The 25,000-nt window shown below is 43.4% G+C and overlaps 1 protein-coding gene across 1 annotated transcript in view; it reads right to left on the bottom strand.

Annotated features, from left to right (window-relative positions):
- Window positions 1-25,000, bottom strand: part of SPAG1 (sperm associated antigen 1) — a gene marked incomplete at its 5' end in the record, with an annotated part of 146,770 nt that overhangs the window by 74,496 nt on the left and 47,274 nt on the right. Inside the window, 2 exons of the mRNA XM_082257563.1 lie at window positions 18,523-18,622; window positions 18,910-19,311. Of these exons, the coding sequence (XP_082113689.1) occupies window positions 18,523-18,622; window positions 18,910-19,311 (502 nt within the window). The remainder of the gene's footprint in view (window positions 1-18,522; window positions 18,623-18,909; window positions 19,312-25,000) is intronic.

Below are 25,000 nucleotides of genomic sequence, written 5' to 3'. Positions count from 1 at the left end.
GGTCTTGGCCATTGTGCTGTAGCTCAGTTTCAGGGTCTTGGCAATCTTCTTATAGCCTAGGCCATCTTTATGTAGAGCAACAATCCATTTTTTTTCAGATCCTTAGAGAGTTCTTTGCCAGGAGGTTCCATATTGAATTTCCAGTGACCAGTATGAGAGAGTGAGAGCGATAACACCAAATTTGATACACCTGCTCCCCAGCCAAAAATGGCTAGTTGGGCCCAATTTGAACATGGTCCCTTAGGGGTGTACTCACCTTTGTTGCCAGTGGTTTAGACATTAATGGCTGTGTGTTGAGTTATTTTGAGGGGACAGCAAATTTACACTGTTCTACAAGCTGTACACTCACTACTTTACATTGTAGCAAAGTGTCATTTCTTCAGTGTTGTCACATGAAAAGATATAATAAAATATTTACAAATTTTTGTGAGATACTGTGTATATATATATATATATATATATATACATATATATATATATATATATATATACATATATATATACACACACACACACACACACACACACACACACACAAATATTTTTGATAGTTTAGAAAAAAGTTTAGGGGGACAACATCAATCAAAAGTACAGTTTAAAGGGAATCAATAGCCATTGTTGTAGGTGATTTATCTTGCAACTGATTTTTTAAAACCAGTCATTCTGAGATATTTAGGTATTTGGATTTATAGCATGGGTGTCCAACCTTTTGTCTTCTCTGGGCTACATTGAGTGTAGAGAAATTTTCTCGGGCCGCATATAAAATATATACTATAATTAAGGTATACAAGTAATAAAACGCCGCTTTGCCCTTCCTGTGCTAAAGCCCCCCCCCCCAGCACTAATTTAACACAACTAGTGGATGATCCTCTCCGAGGCAGCCTCTGTGGCCCTGCCCCCAACTCGACTTGGCGTGGGCCGCATTGCCTGCGGTTCTGGGCCGCAGGTTGAACATGCCTGATTTATAGCCATTAGAGAGTGATTCAGTTTAAGAAATACTGCCATGAAAATATGGCACATTAAGCAAGTAAATATGTGATCGCTGCATTAACCACTTCTGGACCGGAAGGTTTTACCCCCTAATGACCAGGCCATTTTTTTAAATACGCCACTGCATTTCATTAACTGACAATTGCGTGGTCGTGAAACACTGTACCCAAATAAAATTGATGTCCTCTTTTTACCACAAGTAGAGCTTTGTTTTGGTGGCATTTGATCACCTCTGCGGTTTTTATTTTTTGCGCTATAAAGAGCGACACTTTTGAATAAAAAACAATATTTCTTACTTTCTTCTATAAAACACAGCCAATAACAAAATGTAAACAATCTAATTTTTTCATCAATTTAGGTCAATATTTATTCTGCTACATATTTTTGGTAAAAAAAAAATCCCAATAAGTGTATATTGATTGGTTTGTGCAAAAGTTATAGCGTCTAAAAACGATGCAATATTTTTGGGGCATTTTTTATAATGTATTTATTTCTTACTAGTTGCTCCTAACAAAATGGGAGCAAACCCTTTTGTTAATTAGGACTGATGTGCTCCATGTTCTATCCTGTGTCTGTCACAGACACGGCATAGAATAGTAAAGCTGGAGATGCATGCTCCAAATCCTCTGACCCTCCCTGCCCCCATCAACTGGATTTGGAAAGGAGAGCTGAGCAGGCTCTGTAATCATTGCAGGTGCAAAGAAAGGAATGTGAGAGGTTTTCTGACAGTTCACATCCTGTACGCCAGTTCCAAACGAGCGGGAAACTACAGAAGTTTCCAATCCTGAACTCTTAGGTAGTCTCAGAACTCATGCCAGATTCTGTTCCGCTCTGAAATAGAGACTGGCGTAGGTGGAGAAGATAGACCTTGCAGCAGCTTAGTAAATGTGGTGCAAGCCACTCCAGACTAAGATGACCAGATTTTTCAAATTAAATCCGAGACTTTTTTTTTTTTTTATTGCCAAATGCTAAACTATTTAATAAGCATATTTTCCTCAAATGATATATGCAGTGTATGTTTTTATGGAATGATTGTATAATTATATACATTTCTCACATTTGGCCCATGTTATAAAAAAATAAAAAGATACTTCTTAGAATTTTTTGGGATATGCCTACTAAATGTCAAGATGATAAGATAGAGAAAAAACCTTTTAATGCATATCTCTATATACTGTATTCCCCTCTCTATATATACTGTATTTCACTCTCTCTCTATATATACTGTATCTCCCTCTCTCTCTATATATATATATATATATATATAAAATGTATCTCTCCCTCTCTCTTATATATATATATATATATATATATATATATATATATATATATATATATATACACACATACATACATACACACACTGTATTTCCCTTTCTCTATATACTGTAGCTCTCTCTCTCTATAGTATATATATATATATATATATATATATATATATATATAATGTATTTCCCTTTCTCTATATATAATGTATTTCCCTCTATGTATAGTAGATCTATCTCTTTTTCTCTCTCTTGAGACCCCCCGGGGCTCTCTCTGCACCCCAACAATGTGGTTCTGGCTCTCTGCCATTCACGTGTAGTCTCTCTGCAGGCTGCAGCCAATGGTCAGTCGTGGTGTGGCCCCTGAAGCTCCTCCCTAAATGTCAGTCTGGGCCCCGCCCCCTCCCTGCTCCTTCCTTCCATTCAGCAGAGCGGCCAGCCGTGTGTGTGCAATCACTGTGCGCCGCTCAGGGGGATCAAGGCTGGATCGGTACTGCAGGGGAGAAATGCAATGACCGTGCCCCAGCCCACAGGGCAAACGCCTGCGATCCGGGGACAAAACAGGGGACATACTTGGTCCAGGGACAGTGTCCTCAGTGCGGGAACTGTCCCTAGAAATCAGAGATGTCTGGTCACCCTACTCCAAACAGTTTCCTGCACCAGTTGGTGGTACTGGAATCCTAGTTAATTCCCTGGAATGCTTCAATGCACATGGGCGCATTTAGTTCCATTCACTAGAGCAGAGATCAGAGCTATAATCCTGACACCACTCAGTCCCACATATAGGAAAGAGTATTTTGGTGTTCTTTACACTGTATGCATGTAAACGTTTGGGCTAAGGTTTACATGTGTATAATATTGGAGCCTCCTACCAATCTAAGACAATAGGAGGCTGGCAGCTTAAGCTACCTAGTGTCCTTTGTTGTTAGGAGGAAAGTGGCGCTTTAAGCCTTGGCTGCTGCCAGTACGTAAATAATAGTGGCTAATCAGCAGGCGTCTCTGCCGCTAGTTACACACAATTGATGCTTACATTTCAGAATTGAATGAGTCATTCATATGGTGGCATAAATTATGAATGACTGAAGGATGCTCCGCCCACATTGTTGCCAAAATACAGATGGTTTGAGCACATTTGCGCTGTATGCTTGTAAACATTCCAGAAATATTTTACACAGGATCATGCTACCAGCTTCTGGCTGCAAGATCCAACATCAATAGGCACAGTTTATTATGTGTGCATGAGCCTTAAGGGTGTTCATAGAAAAAGCACAAACCACCTACATCAGGCATGTCTAACCTGAGGCCCGGGGGCCGCATGCGGCCCGGAACTGCAGGCAATGCGGCCCACTGCCCCCTGACAATTTTTTATTTTTTTTTGCTGGGGAGGAAGGAAGTCGAGTCGGGGGCAGGGCCACAGAGGCTGCCTCGGAGGGGATCATCCACTAGTTTTGTTAAATTAGTGCTGGGGGGGGGGGGGCGCGGCAGCACGGGAAGGGGGTGGCGGCATTTAATCACTTATATACCTTAACCATAGTATATATTTTATATGCGTCCCGAGAAAATTTCTTTACACTCAAATGTGGCCCAGAGAAGCCAAAAGGTTGGACACCCATGGCCTGCATGGTATGACCAATGTAATGCAATTGTAATATAAACCTTTACTCCCTTTTATCATTTTTAAAAGTCTTGCCCAGGTGCAAATACCCCAAGATGCCTGATGTCACCTTCTTTAGCCAGAGAAACTTTTCTGTGCCTTTCCTTGGTTTTTCGCTTTGTTAATGAGTCCAAGTCAGAAAGAGCCCACCTCATTTCCTGGCTGTGTGTGTCCTGGGGTATGTGTGTGTGTGTGGTGTGTGTGGTGTGGTGTGTGCGTGTGTGTCCTGGTGTGTGTGTGTGCGTGTGTTGTGTGTGCGTGTGTGTGTGTGTGCATGTGTTGTGTGTGCATGTGTTGTGTGTGTGTGGTGTGTGCGTGCGTGTGTGCGTGCGTGTGTGTGTGTGTGGTGTGTGCGTGTGTGTGTGGTGTGTGTGTGTGTGTGTGTGTGTGGTGTGTGTGTGTGTGTGGTGTGTGTGTGTGGTGTGTGGTGTGTGTGTGTGGTGTGTGGTGTGTGTGTGTGGTGTGTGTGTCTGTGGTGTGTGTGGTGTGTGTGTGGTGTGTGTGTGGTGTGTGTGTGGTGTGTGTGTGGTGTGTGTGTCTGTGGTGTGTGTGTGTGGTGTGTGTGGTGTGTGTGTGTGTCTGTGGTGTGTGTGTGTGTGTGGTGTGTGTGTCTGTGGTGTGTGTGTGGTGTGTGTGTGTGTGTGTGTGTGTGGGGGTGTTGTGTGTGTGGTGTGTGTGTGTGTGTGGGGGTGTTATGTGTGTGGTGTGTGTGTGTGGTGTGTGTGTGTGTGTGGTGTGTGTGTCTGTGGTGTGTGTGTCTGTGTGGTGTGTGTGTGTGTGTGTGGGGGGGGGTGTTGTGTGTGTGGTGTGTGTGTGTGTGGGGGTGTTGTGTGTGTGGGGGTGTTGTGTGTGTGGGGGTGTTGTGTGTGTGGTGTGTGTGTGTGTGTGTGGTGTGTGTGGTGTGTGTAGTGTGTGGTGTGTGGTGTGTGTTACTTAGGACAGTCTGAATGCAAATGAAGCCTATCTAAGAATGTCCACTCCTCCGGACTGATATTCAAGGCATTTTGATATTTGCATAACTCCTTTCCACTGCTCACATGGGAACTTAGAGGAATACCGAGACAAGGCGCTGTTATATATTAAGGAAGCTATGTACAGCAGCCTGCCTGCTGCTTTCACCAACCATGATCTGCCTGCATTGCACAGTGAAGCACAGAGATACAGTGATGACATGAATGGGTCTAAAAAAAAGGGTATTTAATGAAAATGGACAATTTAAAAAAAAAATATCATTAGCATATTGATGAGAGGGAAAGAGGGAATCGGGAAGGGAAAATATAAACAGATTACACTTCAGGTTCAATGCACTGTATGCCATTATAAAGGTGAATCACACCTTTTGTAAACTTATACTGATTGATAGTGGCATGCATGTCTAGAGACCAAAATATTAGATGGTTTGTAAAGACTCCCATGGGATCCCTGTACACATGATCTGGATTTTATGGAAAGCATAGCCATTTTTTTCATAAAACTCTAAATATTGGATCTATGGCACATGGCCACACTGGAGGTCACCGATGATGCTCAGACAGATCCTCTAGGAATGCAGTAACCCTGCACTGCCACATGCAATCAATCCTACAGAGACTAATAATCCCTATTCTAGGCATCTCCAGGAATGATTTTCCTGCTCAGGTGATTGCGCTCACGTTACTCTACACTGGGGAACAGAATACGGTGTCAAAGCATCTGGCCAAGAATAATTGGAACCATCAATGAAGATGAGAAAGAAACCCATTGTGTGGGATGAGCCAGTATTCACAATGATGCAGATTATTGGTTCAATGAAACCAAAGCCATCGCAACTATAGTGACCAAGGGGTTCAGATCTATGGCCTAAATGGCAGTGCAGATCCATGACCCTAACATTAACAGTTTCAAGCCAAATTCCAGACAGATAAAAATATAATTTTATATATTCCTTAACCACTTAAGCCCCGGAAGATTTTACCCCCTTCCTGACCAGGGCCTATTTTGCGATTCGGCACTGCGTGAGTTTAACGGACAATTGCGCGGTCATGCGACGCTGTACCTAAATGAATTTGACGTCCTTTTTTTCCCACAAACAGAGCTTTCTTTTGGTGGTATTTGATCACCTGTGCGATTTTTTGATGCACTATAAACAAAAAAAGAGCGTCAATTTTGCAAAAATAACAATATTTTTCACATTTTTTATATGAAATTCCCCCCAAAAAATGTAAAAATCTAAATTTAACATTTTCGGCCAATTTGTTTTATGCTACCTATGTTTGGTAAAAAAAAAAAAAAAAATGCAAAAAGTGTATTTTGATTGGTTTGCGCAAAAGTTATCGCGTTTACTAACAAAGGGAAAGATTTTTGTTATTTTTGTTGGTTTTTTTTTAACGTGTAATGGCGGCGATCTGCGATTTTTTTTTTTGCGGTACTGCGACATTGCGGCGGACAGATCGGACCCTTGACTGACATTTTTTTACACTTTTGGGGCTACCAGTGACATTACTACAGTAATCAGTGCTATACATATGCACTGTTACTGTAAAATTACACTGGCAGTGAAGGGGTTAACTTTTTTTGAGAGGGAGGGGTTATGTGTGTCCCTAGGGGCGTGATTCTAACTGTGATTGGCTGTGGCTTGAGGTGTAGGAACGGTGATCAACGGTCCTACATAGTAGAACCGTATGATCACTATTCCTACACAGGGGAGAATGACAGGCGGCTTTGTTTACATTAACTGCCTGCCTTTCTCCGCCGACGATCGCGAGTGACCGGCGGACGATCGGGTCCTCCGGCAGCAAACGCTCGCTCCCGAGACCCTCACAGGCTAGCGACGTAGACCTACGTCGCTCTGCCTGTGAGGGGCTGACCGCCGCAGTAAATAGTCGTGCGGCGGTCGGTAAGCGGTTAATAACCACAAAGGATCACAAAGTAGCAACTTGTAAAAGTTGCTGCGACTTCATCATTGTGTAGTACATAGCCTGTGCAGATAGCAGAGCTGTGGGAGGGGCCTAGCATGTCCACTCACTACAGGCTGCCTGCAGAAAACTACAGGAGGGGGAGGAGACAAGACCATTTACCCTACACAAGGAGATAGCAGCAGTGACTGGTCTGCATTACAGGAAGCACTTGGACATATAAGGGTGACCCAGCTTTTTTCCATGTGGCTGTCGCACACAGCTGAGTTTCTCCCGCATTTTGCTTTGCCTTGTGATGGGGCTGTGCTGGAAAAGCCGCCAAATGCAGTCCCGCAGATCCCGGTGTGAACTGAACCCTTAAAGTGATATTACAGTCTTATTTTTTTTGTTTAAAAAGAACAAACATGTTATACTTACCTGCGCTGTGCAGTGGTTGTGCACAGAGCAGTCCAGATCCTCCTCTTCTCGAATCCCTCCCTTGCGCTCCTGCCCTTTCTTCCTGCAGAGTGCCCCCACAGCAAGCAGCTTACTATGGGGGCACCCGAACCAAGCCACTGCTCTGTGTGTCCATTCGGACACAGAGCCAGGGCTTGGCCCCACCCCCTCATTGGCTGACTTTGATTGACAATGGTGCCCCGCTGCTGTCTCAGCCAATGAGGAGGGAGAGTCCCGGATCGCACAGACTACCGTGCAACATTGCTGAATAAAGATGGGGCCCAGGTTTTCCTTTTATTATATAATATCATTTCATACACAAAACCATTGATCCTCCCTTCCTCAATCTAGTTTATTTACTAGCTCTCTTCCTTCATTTAAATCTCTTTTTTTTTTATACCCAAATCTTTTATTTTCTACATGATACCTTTATTAAAAAGAGAAGTTTGGGATTCATTAGAAAAATGTTATACTCACCTAGGAGGATGCAGCATCAGTATAAAACTGAGAACTAAGCAATCAAACACTGCTGATCACTCTGTTCTCTGTCTTCAGGCTGCAGAGAGCTGGTGACTGTCAGTCAGTGGCTCTCTGCTCTTCCCTGCCAGCTCTCACTGGATTGCTGGGCTGTGGAGAGGACGGAAGAGGCTGGCTCAGGCTCTTAGTGGCTCACTAAGAGGCTGAGCCAGCTGCCAGGCCAGGCATCTGAGCTTTTCAGAGCCTGGACCAGCTTTATGACATCAGCCGAACTGCACTCAGGCAAAAAAGCTTTGACTATACAGCTCCTTTAATCGCCCCACGTATATAAACTGTGGCAGGGTCACCCTTCAGCGCGAAATCACATACCTGTACGTCTTTTCTTGTTTCCTGGGTCTGGGGAGTGCATGCGCACCGCCAGTGACCCACTCCCACTGTGATTGGACACAGCGGGAGCCAATCAGCGGATCCGGCCAATGTAAACAAGGCAGATCGCCGTTCTGTCAGATGGGAAGATGGAGATTTTGTGTTTCTGCTAAGCAGGAACACGGATCTCTGTCTTCCCACAGTCAAAGCACATCCTCCACAAAGTTAGCAAGCACTCCCGGGGAACACATTTAACCCTTTGATCACCCTTGATGTTAACCCCTCCCCTGTCAGTGTCAATAATCCAGTGACAGTGCATTTTTTAGCACTGATCACTGTATCGGTATCTCTGGTTCCCAAAAAGTGTCACTTAGTGTAGAATTTGTCCGCCACAATGTCGCTGTCCCTCTAAAAAAATCACTGATCACGCCATTTCTAGTAAAAAAAATTAAAAAAATAAAAATACCATAAATCTATCCCATAGTTTGTAGACACTATAACTTTTGAGCAAACCAATCAATATACGCTTATTAGGATTTTTTTTTACCAAAAATATGTAGCAAAATACATATTGGCCTAAATTGATGAAAAAATTCGATTTTTTCAATTTTTTTTTTAATGGATATGTTGTATAGCAGAAAGAAATATTGTTTTGTTTTTTTTTTTTTTCAAAAATTGTCAGTCTTTTTTTGTTTATAGAGGAAAAAAGAAAAACCGCAGAGGTGATCATATACCACCAAAAGAAAGAAAAATGCAATGTCCCAATGGGGCGGTTTATATGGACATAGGAAAGTGTCAGTGCCACGTCCTAATTCATATGTGGAGAAAGAGTAAATTGGCATTAGTAATTGGGCATCCATTGACATAGGGCAATTGGCATTAGTAATTGGGCATCCATTGACATAGGGCAGGGATCCTCAAACTACGGCCCTCCAGCTGCTACGGAACTACACATCCCATGAGGCATTGTAAAACTCTGACATTCACAGACATGACTAGGCATGATGGGAATTGTAGTTCCTGAACAACTGGAGGGCCATAGTTTGAAGACCCCTGACATAGGGCAATTGGCATTAGTAATTTGGCATCCATTGACATAGGGCTGTACATATGTAATAGACATATTTCTGTCTCCACATGTTGTAAAAAAATATGTAAAAAACTCTTTTATGTGATTGTGTTGTTTATAGAATGACATAGATTTTAACATGAACACTTTATTAAACAATTAATTGATTTTATTTATGGCTACTTGATATTATGGGCCAGTAAAGTCCATGCCAATTTACTCTTTTACCACCAAAAGAAAGCTCTATTTGTGGGGAAAAAGGACATCAATTTTATTTGGGAACAGCATCGCACGACCGCGCAATTGTCAGTTAAATTAACGCAGTGCTATATGGCAAAAAATGGCCTGGTCATGAAGGGGGGGGTAAACCTTTTGAAGCAGAAGTGGTTAATATTTGTACAACAATATAGACAAGATATGCTTTTGTTTCCTATTTGTGTTTTATTTAGTAATAAGATATTAAATACGTGAAACCCTTCCCCCCTGGGCCATCTTACCGAATGGGCATGCTGGGCAGTTGCCCGGGGGCCCTACTTGCCCGGGGGGGGGGCCCCCACCAGCGACCCAGCCCCAGCCAAGCATTAGTCCCGATTCCCGTGTGCATCCCACCGAACTTAGCAGGTGGCAAGAGCCTTTCGGCCCTCACTGCTGTCAGGTCACTTGGACCGTGAAGGGGGAGGCAACAACTGTAGGAATGCCTGTCCGCCTCCACGGGAACAGGCACACACAGAACAGTCGAGTCTGCCTCCCATCCATGTGTGTGTTCACCGGACCCAGTTGCCGAACTTGAAAGCTGTCTTTAGCCTTGCACTTTCTTGCACTTTAGCATTTCTATTCTCGTGGGTGATTGTGTAGGCAGGGCCCCAATGCACTGCATTGCCCAGGGGCCTTTATTGCTCTTAAGATGGCACTGCTTCCCCCCCCCCTTCCCCATCCCCATGGGCGCAGTATAGTGGTGGTACTCACCTCCCTTCCCCTTTCTCTTTTTCCACCTAACCCTTTCTTTTTTATGTTCCTTTTGGAATCTTGATGTGATTGCTCATTTACATACTCGAAGATAACCAACGGTCTTCACCGCTCTTTTGGGCGCTATGTATCTAATTTGAGCACGCTATCTTTAAAATTTCTTCCTACTTTCTGTTTTTTTGAAAAAACAAAAGAGCTTAATAAAAATTGTTATTTGAAAAAAAAAAAATAAAAAAAGATATTAAATACAAAGTTAAAAAAAAAGCAGCTCATTGATAAATCTGTGTGAAATGAAAAACACAACTCAAATTAGCCAATCAGCATCAGACCTACATTGGAAATGACAGCCGGAGAGAGAAAGTTTGGTTCTATTTGGCTTCTGTTTCTTTAAGCAGTCCTTTCCTCAGATATTGTTACAGATACAGCCCATGGCGATATCCAGGCACATCTTCTGAATACAGAAATCTGAGTGTGTGTCATCCCAGTAGTGGTCAGACGTGTTTTCTGGTATTTTGCAGTGAATACTGGGTGTTTCTTATAAAAGTAAACATGGTATTGAAAACGCACTGACACGCAATTCTCTTCAATAATCGTGACTGCGGTTTTCAGCGTAAATCGCAAACAAAGCAGTGGGAAGAAAGGAAAATAAATCCTCGAGTATAAATCAAAGTGTATGCATAGGCATTTTTTTCCAATTTTTAGATAAAGTAGGGAAGGATTAGAAAACTTGCCAAGTATTTATTGTTGTCCCTGCTAGGTAGGTTCACCAGCTTTATTTGTCCTGGTGGCCACTAAATCATCAAGTGAGCAAATTCAAAATTTAGAGTTGTCACTAAAATCCCACTTCTGACTTGCACCAACCCAACAGATTACAAAAATCCCAGTTCTGACTTGCACCACCCCAACAGATTACAAAGGGCATTGTGTAAACTTTCTTACATCATCTGCGGAAGGCAACGTTCATTCATTAACCTCAGTCAATTGCAAAATACACTGATGAGTAATTGGTACTAAACACTGGGATAGATCACTACCACATTTTAAATGATATCAGGGCCAAAGGCGGTCCAAAAACAACTTTCTTTTTTTGAGTTACAGACTGAAAAAGATTGAAGCAGCCCTGTTGCCAGTTTTGGTAGCTTTACAGAAACGTGTGGCAGTTTCAGGTAGTTAGTAAACGCATTGCAATTTTTCTTTATTCAGGCCCCCCTGCAGCTTTGTGGTATAATGTGCTAGTATACCCTGCATACTAGCACATATGACAGATTTATCTTTTAAAGGAAGCCCTCCAGCGCTGCATTGTCAGCATGAGGGCGCTTCCATCGCCACCCAATCTTCCTTCTGGGTTCGCTCCGTTCATGCACTTGGTCGGACGGCGATGGAATCAGTCCTGCACATGCTTACAGGAGTCACACCGCCGGAGCACAGAGCAGGTGTCATAAAGTACTCTGAGCTGCGCATGCTTACAGGAGTCACACCGCCGGAGCACAGAGCAGGTGCCATAAAGTACTCTGAGCTGCGCATGCTTACAGGAGTCACACCGCCGGAGCACAGAGCAGGTGCCGTATAGTACTCTGAGCTGCGCATGCTTGGCTAAGGGTATATTGCCACTGACAAGCAAGAGAAAGCATTTCTGGCAGAAGAAACCGAAAGGGTCTTTTCTGCCATAAAAACCCTGCCTGTCAGCTTTTTTTTTATATTTATGTTTAATACCACTGTAAGTTGGCATACAGAGACAGGCAGAGTGCCTGTTTGTAGGCAGTGTATTAGAACGGAATGTTTGCTAGCACTGTCCCTCTCCCCATCTGCCCCCGGGTGTCAAGGACACGGTCAGCTTTACAGTCCACAGCCCCCTTGCAAGCAGCGCCATTGACAGTGAGTGGAGCCTGATGGGGATTCAGGGGCTTAAATTCCCCAGGTTCACTTTTCTCTTCTCCTCCCCAGCAGCTTAAAGTAATTGTAAAGGTTTTTTTTTTTTTATAAAATAAAAAAAAAAGAGGGTATACTTACCTGCACAGTGCAAGGGTACTAAACAGAATGGTCTCCTACCTCTTCTTCTGGAGTTTTCTGCCAGCACTGTCCCCTCCTCCTCTCCTGTGTGCTCCCATAGTAAGCCGTGTGCTATGGGAGCACACACGCAGGCATGCTTCCGAGCTGGGCTGTGTGCATCCATAGACACATACAGCGTGGCTCGACTCTGCCCTTCCCACTTCCACCTCACAGGATTCAGATGACAACAGCAGGGGCCAGCGGGGCCCGCTACTCTGTGTGTCCTGTGACAGTAGGAAGAGAGAGCAGCTGTGCTACAGGCGGCACAGCACTGGATGGAGAGTTTTTTGGGGTGCGGAGGGAGAGTAGTAGTGGAAGGTTTTTTTACCTTAACGTGAAGAAAAACTACTCTTTTGAACTTGTACCTATAATAGGGCTTACCTGTAGTTACAGTGAGCATCTCCTAAACTTGAACTGTTTAGGAGATATTCATAAGTGATGCTGCCAGTGATGTCACTGGCACATGTGCTCTGAAGGGATGACATACCTGTGCCCTGACTTCAGAGCTCTGCGCTGAGGGCTCCCACGCATACATGATGGGGACATCACAGCCGATCCGGCCATTCATACAGTCAGAGCCCTCGAACCCAGAAGGAAGACTAGGTGAAGATGGCAGGGCCGGGGAGCCGTGACAGCACTGCGCAGGAGGGATCCGCTTTACAGGCAAGTCTTTCATAATGTGCTAGTATGCAGTGCATACTAGTACATTATACCAGGGTTTCTCAACCAGGGTTCCTTCCTGAGGTTGCTAGGGGTTCCTTGAGCAATAGGCAATTTCTCTCAGATAAGTTTGCAATGACACCATTGTTCCTTTTATCTATCTGTAAGGGAGGTAATTCTTCCCTATGATGACAAGAGTAAGGAGCAGATACATACATATTCGCCAGCACACCACAGATCTTGCAAAAGCAGTTCAAAAGCTTTATTGCAAAAAATATCGCATAAGAAACAGTGCAACTTTTCAGAGCCACGCAGGACCCCTTCGTCAGGCATGTCTGACAAAGGGGTCCTGCTTGGCTCCGAAACGTTGCACCGTTTCTGATGTGATCTTTTTTGCAATAAAGCTTTTGGACTGCTTTTGCAAGATCCGTGGCGTGCTGGCGAGTATGTATGTATCTGTGATAGATCCAGTGTCCAGCTGGTGATCGCTTCAGCACCCATTACATATGTGCCTATATCCAGGAAGGTGTGCGATAGGAATATGAACTTCATTAAGAGTAAGGAGCATTCTTCCTACTGACTGTCACACTAATGTGTCATGAGTTGTAGATTTTTAATTTTTAGCAGGGGTTCCCCGAGACCAGAAATTTATTTCAAGGGTTCCTCTGTGTTGAAAAGGTTGAGAAAGGCTCCATTATACCTTAACCGTGTAGGGGGGTCTGCTTAATTTTTATTTCAGCTGCAGTTTACTAATGCTTTAAACGCATAGAATGCATTAAGATAAAATACGTTTTGACTTTAGAACCACTTCAGGTATATGGCTGGCCTTTTACAGTCACTGTGATTTTGCAAGAATATATGATGATGCCACAGTTCTTTGAACAAAACTTATTGCAATGTTTTTAGATCGCAAGTGCAAAGCACCAACAAATATCAGTTGCATTACTTTTTTCCATAATTGCTTAATAGCAGTTTATGGAAGTGTTGTGAGTAAAGTTAATGAAAAAAATACTTTATCTAAATAATTTGGAGATATTCATAAGCTTTTAATATGAATGCAATCTAAATCTAATATCTAAATCGGGGTGGGGGGGGGAGGGGTACAGGCCTGTTCAGTTCTCCTGCAGAATGAAACGCCAACTGTCATTTTGTTGCCTCGAAGGGCAGTTAGCACACCAATTTTGTATAAATCCCATACATAGCGAGGGAAAAGTTCTGTTTCTTATAAGAGCCAAATAACTGGATTTGTTTGCTGTAAATGGCACGGAACAATCACCACCCCTCCTCTCAAAACCTCCTGCTCTCTAGCTCCCTTGTCATCTCCTCCCATGCTCACCTTCAGGACTTTTCCAGAGCCTCGCCAATCCTGTGGAACTCCTTACCCTTATCTGTCCGATTATCTCATACTCTCTTAGCTTTTAGACGATTCCTGAAAACCCTCCTCTTCAGAGAAGCCTATCCTACCGACACCTAACAACTCTACCTCCATTTTATCCATCTGCCCATCCCCCTCGGTTACTGCCTTTTGTTTCACTTGACCCTCCCTTCTAGATTGTAAGCTCTAACGAGCAGGGCCCTCTGATTCCTCCTGTTTTGACTTGTACTGTAACTGTATCGTCTTCCCCCACACTGTAAAGCGCTGCGCAAACTGCTGGCGCTATATAAATCCTGTATAATAATAATAATAATAATAAACCTTGCCCCAATATTCATAAATCAAGACACAAACTCCAAACTTGGCATTGAATTGACTGTGGCGTTATTTATGGATTTTAAAAGACTCTTGGACGTACATCTCAAAGATCAAACAGGGCTATGTGAGATGAATACATCCACACACACCTACACAGGTTGAACTGGATGCACAATTGTTTTTATTCAACCTCAACTACTATCTAAGATGTTTGCTTAGATCTTATTTTTACGGTCAATCTAGAATCTGCACAAAAATCCAATTGAAGGCTATGGTGTGTAAATACTGGAGCTTTATATTAGAAAACAGATCTGCCCACATGTCAGCATACTGTAATGTGATTGCGTTTGAAGAATTCCTGTTCTACTGTCAGGCCTGACCTTTGCTCTCCCTGATCACATACCATCTAATGGCTTTGCTGTGACTACACATGCAGCTCTGTGCCTCTGAAAACAGCACACAATTAAAAGTTTGATCCACTGAAAATTGATATGTCAGCTATGGATGGATACTTAGAATCTAAATACCCCCGGCTTTCTTCTTTGGGAGGTCACTGCAGGGATTTCCAGCTCTGCCTCCAATAATGCAGTCTAGCTCTTCCTGCTGCACTCTCTATTGTAAAACATCTAAAACATCTAGCAGGAACAGCGAGACCCATAAAAGTTGGAAACTATGGAGCAGAGATTTTACTACCACAAAAGGTTTATGACGTTATTTATGAATTATCTTTCCAGGATCTACCTAAACTAAAAAATGAGAAGAATAATCCACCGATCCATAACTTGGAAATCAGGCTGGGGCAGTGAAATTAAGCGATCAAATTCAGCCACTGCACACCTCTTTGCAGTCTCTATGGGTGCCAAAGAAATCCAAGTAGATGTCTATGGGCCCAGCAGTTACTGTGAGGACACACAGCAGACAAATCTATGAACGGAAGGCCTGCAGTGCAAATAACACCAATACACTCGTCTAGACCTGATGTCTCCAGTTGGAATTATTGGAGTTCGTCTATAAAGCAGGATGAAATCCAAAACCAATAATGTAACATATTGCAGATTAACAATCATTAGATGTGGTTGCTGCATTAGTTTTCTTTTTTTAGACTTTTTCCCCTCTGTTTTCACCTGGTGATCTGGCCAGTAACACACTTCCTGTATTAGAGTCGGTTCACACTGGGGCGACAAGACTCCTTACTACTTCGGGGGCGACTTGTGCATTACCATGCACCATGACTTCGGAGCGACTTGCAGGGACTTCACATAATGGAAGTCTATGCAAGTTGCTCCGAGGTCACCCCAAAGTAGTACAGGACCCATTTTCTAAGTCGGAGCGACTTGTGTCGCTCCTATTAGAATGGGTCCTGTAGCGGTCAATGGACCGCGAGGGAGCGCGACTTGTCAGGCTGACAAGTCGCCTGACAAGTCGCGGCAATGTGAACCGGCTCTTAGAGTGTTCCCACTCTGGATTAAAGGAGCAACAGAGACACCTTTAGACGGCAGCAGTCTGGGGGGAGGGGAGTGTTAGATGCATTAGCAGATTTAGATACGCTAAACAAATTTAAACCAAACTCCAGCTAAGTGCCGTGTTCCGTGAAACGTGCCGTGTTCCGTGAAAAAACCATACCCGTGAGAAAACCATACCCTCGTCACTTCCGGTGCACCTACAGAGGGTATGGATTTATCACAGTAGTGTGTGTAACGTTACACTTGCCGCCGTTACATTAACACAGCTCCTCTGCAACATGGGTCATCTCCGCTCCTACCCCTGTCACTTCCCTGATCTCAGCTAATAAATATAAAAGCGGATCACGGAGCCGACAGCTCCGTCATTTACATTTCATACACCCGCCACCGCTTTTATATTTAGTAGCCGACATCAGGGAAGTGACAGGGATAGGAGCGGAGATGACCCATGTTGCAGCCGAACTGTTTTAATGTAACCGCCGCAAGTATAACATTACACACACTACCGTGATAATTTCATACCCTCCGGGCATGCGCACTTGTCAACTTCTCTGCTGTTCAATGATGTATCCGCGGCTCTGAGCATGCGCACTGCTACGCTGCTCAGCTGTTTCTGACAGGAAGAGACGAGGGTATGGAATTCTAACGAGGTATGGAATTCTAACGTTACACCGGTTCACACTGATCCAACTTGTCAGGCGACTTGGTCGCCTGACAAGTAGCGGTCCATGCTGTGCAATGGAACCGTTCTAATCAGAGCGACTCAAGTCGCTCCGACTTAGAAAAAGGTTCCTGCACCTTTTTTTGCAAAGTTGGAGCGACTTGCATTGACTTCCATTATGTGAAGTCGTTGCAAGCCGCGCCAAAGTCGCGCTGCACGGGCGACTTCATTAGTCGCCCGAAGCCAGGTCGACTTCGAGTCGGATTAGTGTGAACCAACTGTAACACTTTTTAAGCAGTTACAGCAGCAACTTTGTTTCTTTTGGGATTTACATAAGGTTACATATGTTATTTTTAAGGTTCTATGTAAATAAATAAAAGATGATCATTGTAAGCACCCCTGGTAAAATGATTTGCCCTAACCCTCTAACTGCTACATCTGCACAACTCTCTAACTCAGCCTTTCTCAACCTTTTCAACACAGAGGATCCCTTGAAATAAATTTCTGGTCTCGGGAACCCCTGCTAAAAATTAAAAATCTACAACTCATGACACATTAGTGTGACAGTCAGTGGGAAGAATGCTCCTTACTCTTGTCATCATTGGGAAGAATTAACCCCTTACAGATAGCTAAAAGGAACAATGGTGTCATTGGGAACTTATCTGAGAGGCAGAAATTGCCCATTGCTCAAGGAACCCCTAGCAACCTCAGGAGGAACCCTGTTTAGAAAAAAACCCTGCTCTGACTGCTCCATCTGCAGGACAGCTTGTTCTGTTGAAAAACAGACTTACTGGTCAGATCAGCATGTGAAAGTATAAGGAAAGAAACTCTAAAAAAGGAAATTAAAGTGACATTAAACCTTCATTTTTTTTTTTTTATTTTATTAAAACAACAAACATGGTATACTTACTTGCTCGGTGCAATGGTTTTGCACAGAGCAGCCCCGATTATCTTCATCTGGGGTCTCCCAGCGGCACTCCAGGCTCCTCCTCTTAGGTGGGTGTCTCCATGGAAAGCAGATTTCCATGGGGGCACCCATGCGGGCTTGCTCCTGAGCCGTCCTGTCAGCATCTATTGACCCAGACTGGGTGACTCGATCCTGCCCCCTGCTACCTCGTCACAGCATTTGATTAACAGCAGTGGGAGCCAATGGCTATCAATCTGATAGATCGCTGTGCTGGATCTGGTTGGGCTCAGGTAAGAATATGGGGGAAGGGGGGAGGGGGCTGGGCAGGTCCTGCAGCACAGATGTTTTTTTACCTTAATACATAGAATGCATTAGGAGAAAAAACCTTCAGGCTTTAGAGCCACTTTAATGCAGCCACCACATCCATGAACTGGTAGATTGCAATATAATAAATGTTTGTTTTTGGGTTCAATCAGGGCCATCTTACTGAATGGGCACACTGGGCAGTTGCCCGGGGGGCCCCAACTGCCCAGCGAACCAGCCCCAGCCAAGCATTAGCCCCAGTGTGCATCCCGCCGCTGAACTTAGCAGGTGGCAAGCGCCTGTTGGCCCTGCACTGCTGTCAGGCCACTTGGGCCGGGGAGGGGGAGCCCGCAACTGCAGGAATGCCTGCCTGCCTCCACGGGAACAGGCACACACAGGACAGTCGAGTCTGACTCTTGTCCGTGTGTGTGTGTTCACCAGACCCAGCTGCCCAACTTGGAAGCTGTCACTAGCCTGGCACTAATGTACCCATAAATATTGCCTTATCGATAATTTGCATTTTTATTCTCCTGGGTGATTGTGTAGACAGGGCCCAGTACACTGCATTGCCTGGGGGCCCTTTAATGCTCTTAAGATGGCACTGGGTTCAATACCACTTTAACAGCATTTTGAATGCAGGCGTCAGTAAAGCATGTCATCTCTGACTTACTTGTTGCAGTCTTCAATGCACTGTAAGCTGTTCCCATCCTTGAGATGACAGGCGGCTCTGTTTGAGTACAGGATCCCCAGCTCCTCAGCGTCCTCAGCTCCTGGAGTATTAGAGAGATGCATTAGTATCTAGACAAGCCGAAAGGCAGCACTGCAGCACAATCTGCTGCCACTGCAGTATCCACAAAACAGGTAGCGCAGCCCTCCGATAAGCACTAATACTATGCAACCACAGCGCTAGAACTGACAATTAAACACATTCAGCTTATAAAAAAACAATCAGCGGATTCCTGACCTGCATTTCTAGATTTGATATCCGCTGCATGGCTCGTCCCTGCCAAATTTAAAGCGTGTCATTGGAAAATACCGGCATGCAGATAAAACTGACCTGTGTTCCTGAGATTTTCAATCGCCTCCGAGTATTTGACGGCGGCCTCCCCAAACTGGCCATTCTTAAAGAGCTGGTTGCCTTGGGCTTTCAGCCTTGCTGATGGAGAAAGGAGCTCAGATGACAGCTTGTCTTCCTGGCTGCCAGTCCGGGATGTGACCTCAGTGGCAGGGGCTTGTGTACCGCCGTGTCCAGGCTTCGTCTTGCCTTCAGGAGGATCCCTTGCCTGTAGGTTGCTGTTGTCGTTCCTCACTCCATTCTGATTGCTAGCCTTGTTGTGCTTGGGGGTCTGATCGGCCTCCTCCTTCTTTTCAAAGGCTCTCTTAGGAAACTTTTTCTGAACATTCCCCATTTCAGTCAGCTCGCCTGCAGTCTCTCCTCCTCCCACTGTCACACCGGCTTCTACAAGGAAGTTACAGGCTTAGTATCGACATCAGCAGAGCAATCTACTGCACAGTCTACAGTAGGGGTGTGACAAATCTACGCTCAATGGAAATAGCAGCGATTTGACAGTTTAACCCACATAACATGAACGTGTCCATTAAACACCTCTAGGAAGTGTTGCATCCCTGCAGGGAAATGTCTATAGAGCAATACACCCCCGGAGATTGCACAGGATTGTCCCAGCCATTCCCCTCTTCAGGGATTATAATTAACATACCTAATACAATAGTCATTCTTCAAGCTGGCCAGTTACATGCTAAACCTGTCAGAAGCAGATGGTCAGGCACAGGGACTGGTTACACTGGCTGCTCTGCTCTGCTGCCGAATACAGGAAAAGGCTTTGTGGCCTAAAAGAAAACATCTGCCTGCTTCCCCCACCATACAGATTACTGGCAAGAATGTGTACTGTGGCATCATTTTACTGCACGCTGCAAAATTTCATTCACAGCAGTAATGGTAGCCATACACAGAACAATTATTTTATATGATTGTATTATCTATCAACATACTATCCAGGAAAAATCTGAAAATCACAACGATTGGTCGATATGCCATACATTTAAATGGTAATTCCATTTCTGTGAGAAAAATATAATAAATCAAAAAATAAATACATTTAATACTGTAAAACAAAACAAATAGCATGAATAAACATACTGTGTGTATGTAAATATTAATATTATACACACACATATGTATATATTTTCATTAACAATAATAAGAATAAATATATTTATATATACTGTATATATAATTATTATTATTATTATTATTATTACTGACTAAATTGGCCCTAGTATATGTATGTATGAATGTGAGTTTGGGCCCTTAAAAATTGTAAAGCTCCTTGAGGACAGGGACCGATGTGAATGCACAATATATATATATATATATATGTAAAGCGCTGCCTAAATTGACGGTGCTATACAAGTACCTGAAATAAATAAATTAATAATAATATTAAAGAAAAAAAACTATATCTATATCTCTCTCTCTATATATCTATATATATCTTCTAGATTGTAAGCTCTAAAGAGCAGGGCCCTCTAAATCCTCCTGTATTGAATTGTATTGTAACTGTATTGTCTTCCCTCATATTGTAAAGCGCTGCGCAAACTGTTGACGCTATATAAATCCTTAATAATGATAATAATATCCCTCTCTCTCTATACATATATATATAAATCTATCTCATATATATATACACATACACACATATACACACATACTTACACACACAAACTATATATATATATATATATGTATATATATATATATATATATATATATATATATACACACACACACACACACACACACAGCATTTCACAAAAGTGAGTACGCCCCTCACATTTTTGTAACTATTTTATTATATCTTTTCATGGGACAACACTGAAGAAATGACACTTTGATACAATGTAAAGTAGTGAGTGACCAGCTTGTATAAGACCCGGTTCACACTAGCGCGACTTGTCAGGCGACTTGGTCGCCTGACAAGTCGCGGTGGGTCGCCTGCCATAGATTAGCACAGGTCCCGTTCTAATAGGAGCGACACAAGTCGCTCCGACTTAGAAAAAGGGTCCTGTACTACTTTGGGGCGACCTGGAGGCGACCTGCATAGACTTCAATGATATGAAGTCCGTGCATGTCGCGCCGAGGTCACCCCAGCGAGTAGCGTCGCCTGTATGTGAACGGGGTCTAACAGTGTAAATTTGCTGTCCCCTCAAAATAACAAAACACACAGCCATTAATGTCTAAATCGCTGGCAACAAAAGTGAGTACACCCCTAATAAACACCTCCAAATTGGGCCAATTAGCCATTTTCCCTCCCTGGTGTCATGTGACTCGTTAGTGTTACATGGTCTCAGGTGTGAACAGGGAGCAGGTGTGTTAAATTTGGTGTTATCGCTCTCACTCTCTCATACTGGTCACTGGAAGTTCAACATGGCACCTAATGGCAAAGAACTCTCTGAGGATCTAAAAAAGAATTGTTTCTCTACATAAAGGTGGCCTAGGCTATAAGAAGATTGCCAAGACCCTGAAACTGAGCTGCAGCAAGGTGGCCAAGACTATATAGCGGTTTAACAGGACAAGTTCCATTCAGAACAGGCCTCGCCATGGTCAAACAAAGAAGTTGAGTGCACATGCTCAGCGTCATATCCAGAGGTCGTCTTTGGAAAATAGAATGTATGAGTGCTGTCAGTATTGCTGGAGATGTTAAAGGGATGGGGGGTCAGCCTGTCAGTGCTCAGACCACACGCCGCACACTGCATCAAGTTGGTCTGCATGGCTCTCATCCCAGAAAGAAGCCTCTTCTAAAGATGATGCACAAGAAAGCCCCCAACCAGTTTGCTGAAGACAAGCAGACTAAGGACATGGATTACTGGAACAATGTCCTGTGGTCTGATGAGACCAAGATAAACGTATGTGGTTCAGATGGTATCAAGCGTGTGTGGCGGCAACCAGGTGAGGATTACAAAGACAAGTGTGTCTTACCTACAGTCAAGCACGGTGGAGGGAGTGTCATAGTCTGGGGCTGCATGATTGCTGCTGGCACTGGGGAGCTACAGTTAATCGAGGGAACCATGAATGCCAACATGTACTGTGACATACTGAAGCAGAGCATGATCACCTCCCTTCGGAGACTGGGTCGCAGGGCAGTATTCCAACATGATAACGACCCCAAACATACCTCAAAGACAACCACTATCTTGCTTAAGAATCGGAGGAGGACTAGCCAAGCATGTCTCCTAAACCCTATTGAGCATCTGTGGGGCATCCTTAAAAAGAAGGTGGAGGAGCGCAAGGTCTCTAATATCCACCAGCTCCGTGATGTCATCATGGAGGAGTGGAAGAGGACTTCAGTAACAACCTGTGAAGCTCTGGTGAACCCCGTGCCCAAGAGTGTTAAGGCAGTGCTGGAAAATAATGGTGGTCACACAAAATATTGACAATTTGGGCCCAATTTGGACATTTTCACTTAGGGGTGTACTCACTTTTGTTGCCAGCGGTTTAGACATTAATGGCTGTGTATTGAGTTATTTTGAGGGGACAGCAAATTCACACTGTTATACAAGCTGTACACTCACTACTTTACATTGTAGCAAAGTGTCATTTCTTCAGTGTTCTCACATGAAAAGATATAATAAATAGTTACAAAAATGTGAGGGGTGTACTCACTTTTGTGAGATACTGTGTGTATTTTATATATATATATATATATATATATATATATATATATATATATATATATACACATACATACACACACACACACACACACACTGTATGTATGTATATATATATATATATTTTTTTTTCTTTCTTAATAACAATAATGATCTACACTATATTGTCAAAAAGATTTGGGACGCCTGCCTTTACACTCACATGAACTTTAATGGGATCCCAGTCTTATTCCGTAGGGTTCAATATTGAGTTGGCCCACCCTTTACAACTATAACAGCTTCAACTCTTCCTGGAAGGCTGTCCACAAGGTTTAGGAGTGTGTCTATGGGGATGCTTGACCATTCTTCCAGAAGCACATTTGTGAGGTCAGGCACTAATGTTGGAGTGAAGGCCTGGCTCGCAGTCTCCACTCTAATTCATCTCAAATGTGTTCTATTTGGTTGAGGTCAGGACTCTGTGCAGGCCAGTCAGGTTCTTCCACCCCAAACTAGCTCATCCATGTCTTTATAGACCTTGCTTTGTGCACTGGTCCAAATCATTTGGTGGAGGGGGGGATTATGGTGTGGAGTTGTTTTTCAGGGGTTGAGCCCTTAGTTCTAGTGAAGAGAATGCTTAAGGCTTCAGCATACCAATAAAATTTCATGCTCCTAACTTTGTTTCAACAGTTTGGGGATGGCCGCTTCCTGTTCCAACATGACTGGCCTGCACAGAGTCCTGACCTCAACCCGATAGAACACCTTTGGGATGAATTAGAGTGGAGACTGCGAGCCAGGCCTTCTAGAGCATTTCATGCTTCCCTCTGCTGACCAACTTTATAAAGATGCTGATTTCATTTTCCAGCAGGACTTGGCACCTGCCCACACTGCCAAAAGTACCAATACCTGGTTTAATGATTATGGTATCACTGTGCTTTATTGGCCAGCAAACTCGCCTGACCTAAGCCCCATAGAGAATCTGTGGAGTATTGTCAAGAGGAAGATGAGAGATACCAGACCCAACAATGCATACGAGCTGAAAGCCACTATCAAAGTAACCTGGGCTTCCATAACACCTCAGCAGTGCCACAGGCTGATCACCTCCATGCCACGCTGCATTGATGCAGTAATTCATGCAATAGGAGCCCCGACCAAGTATTGAGTGCATACTATACTGTACATGGACATATTTTTCAGAAAGCCAACATTTCTGTATTAAAAATCCTTTTTTTTTTTTATTGGTCTTATGTAATATTCTAATTTTCTGAGATACTAAATTTTTGGTTTTCACTAGCTGTAAGCCATAATCATCAAAATTAAAAGGAAGAACTGCTTGACATATATCACTCTATGTGTAACGCATCTATATAAAATATAAGAGTTCGACTTTTTGAATTGAATTACTGAAATAAATTAACTTTTTGATGATATTCTAATTTTATGAGCTGTACCTGGATATCAGGGGTCTCCCAACTTTCTAAACAAAGGGCCGGTTTATGGTTCTTCAGACTTTAGGAGGGACATACTGTGGCTAAAGTTAGTGGTAATTTTCCTGGCATTAGTGGGAGTAAACATCGCCACGTTTGGTATTAGGGGGAGAAATAATGCCCCGTGATTGGCATGATAGTGGGGCATAGTGCCCCATTATTGGTGTCAGTGGGAGAAATGGTGCCCCATTGTTGGTGTCAGATGGCAGAATAGTGTCTCATATCAGTGGGAGGAATAGTGTTCCAGGGGCCAGATAAAGGCAAGCAAGGGCAACATCAGGCCCATGGGCCGCTGTTTGGAGACCACTGCTGTGTATACACACGCATTCTAATGTATAAACAATTGCTACATAAAACCGTGGTTTAATTTAACCCTTTCGCTGCCGCAGCCTTTTTACACTTTTTTCGCACGATTAAAAAAATAATTTTAGGCCTGAAGATTAGTTAAAATGTTTGTTCCCCTTTACAGAAAAAATGTAAAAGGTGAATGACAAACACACTCCCCACCACCCCAGGTCCACAATGTACTTACCTCTGAGGTTGCCAAGCTGTCAGCATCCCCTCAGCTAGTCCAGTGGTCTGGGAATTGGAAATCCCCACTCTTCTTCTTTTTCTCCATGTAGCACTTTCAGCATGGACCAGATCAAATGCTGGTTTTGTAATTAGCACATCGATTTTCCCCGAAGTCTACAGTAGGAATTTTAGTTTTGGTGACACTCCCCAAAGGATAAATATTTCTAAAGGGATGCAGACAATGCAGCTTTTCTCATTAGAACAAAGTGCACCAGCTGATAATAATGAACCAGTTCCTCCCATTCAGAATTAGTTTGCAAAGGACATGGTGAAACAACAGAGAATTATTTGTTTTCAACAAAAGTAGAGTTACTCTTTAAATGATTGTATGGATCTATCTATCTGCTTTCCTATGATCAGATTTTCTGTCTACAATGTACATCAATAACAATCATTTAGATTAAATAAATTGTGGGCTAACGT

The sequence above is a fragment of the Pelophylax lessonae genome, assembly GCF_965119305.1.
Source record: "Pelophylax lessonae genome assembly, chromosome: 5".
Classification (NCBI taxonomy): domain Eukaryota; kingdom Metazoa; phylum Chordata; class Amphibia; order Anura; family Ranidae; genus Pelophylax; species Pelophylax lessonae.
This window is presented reverse-complemented; position numbering and strand designations above follow the sequence as displayed.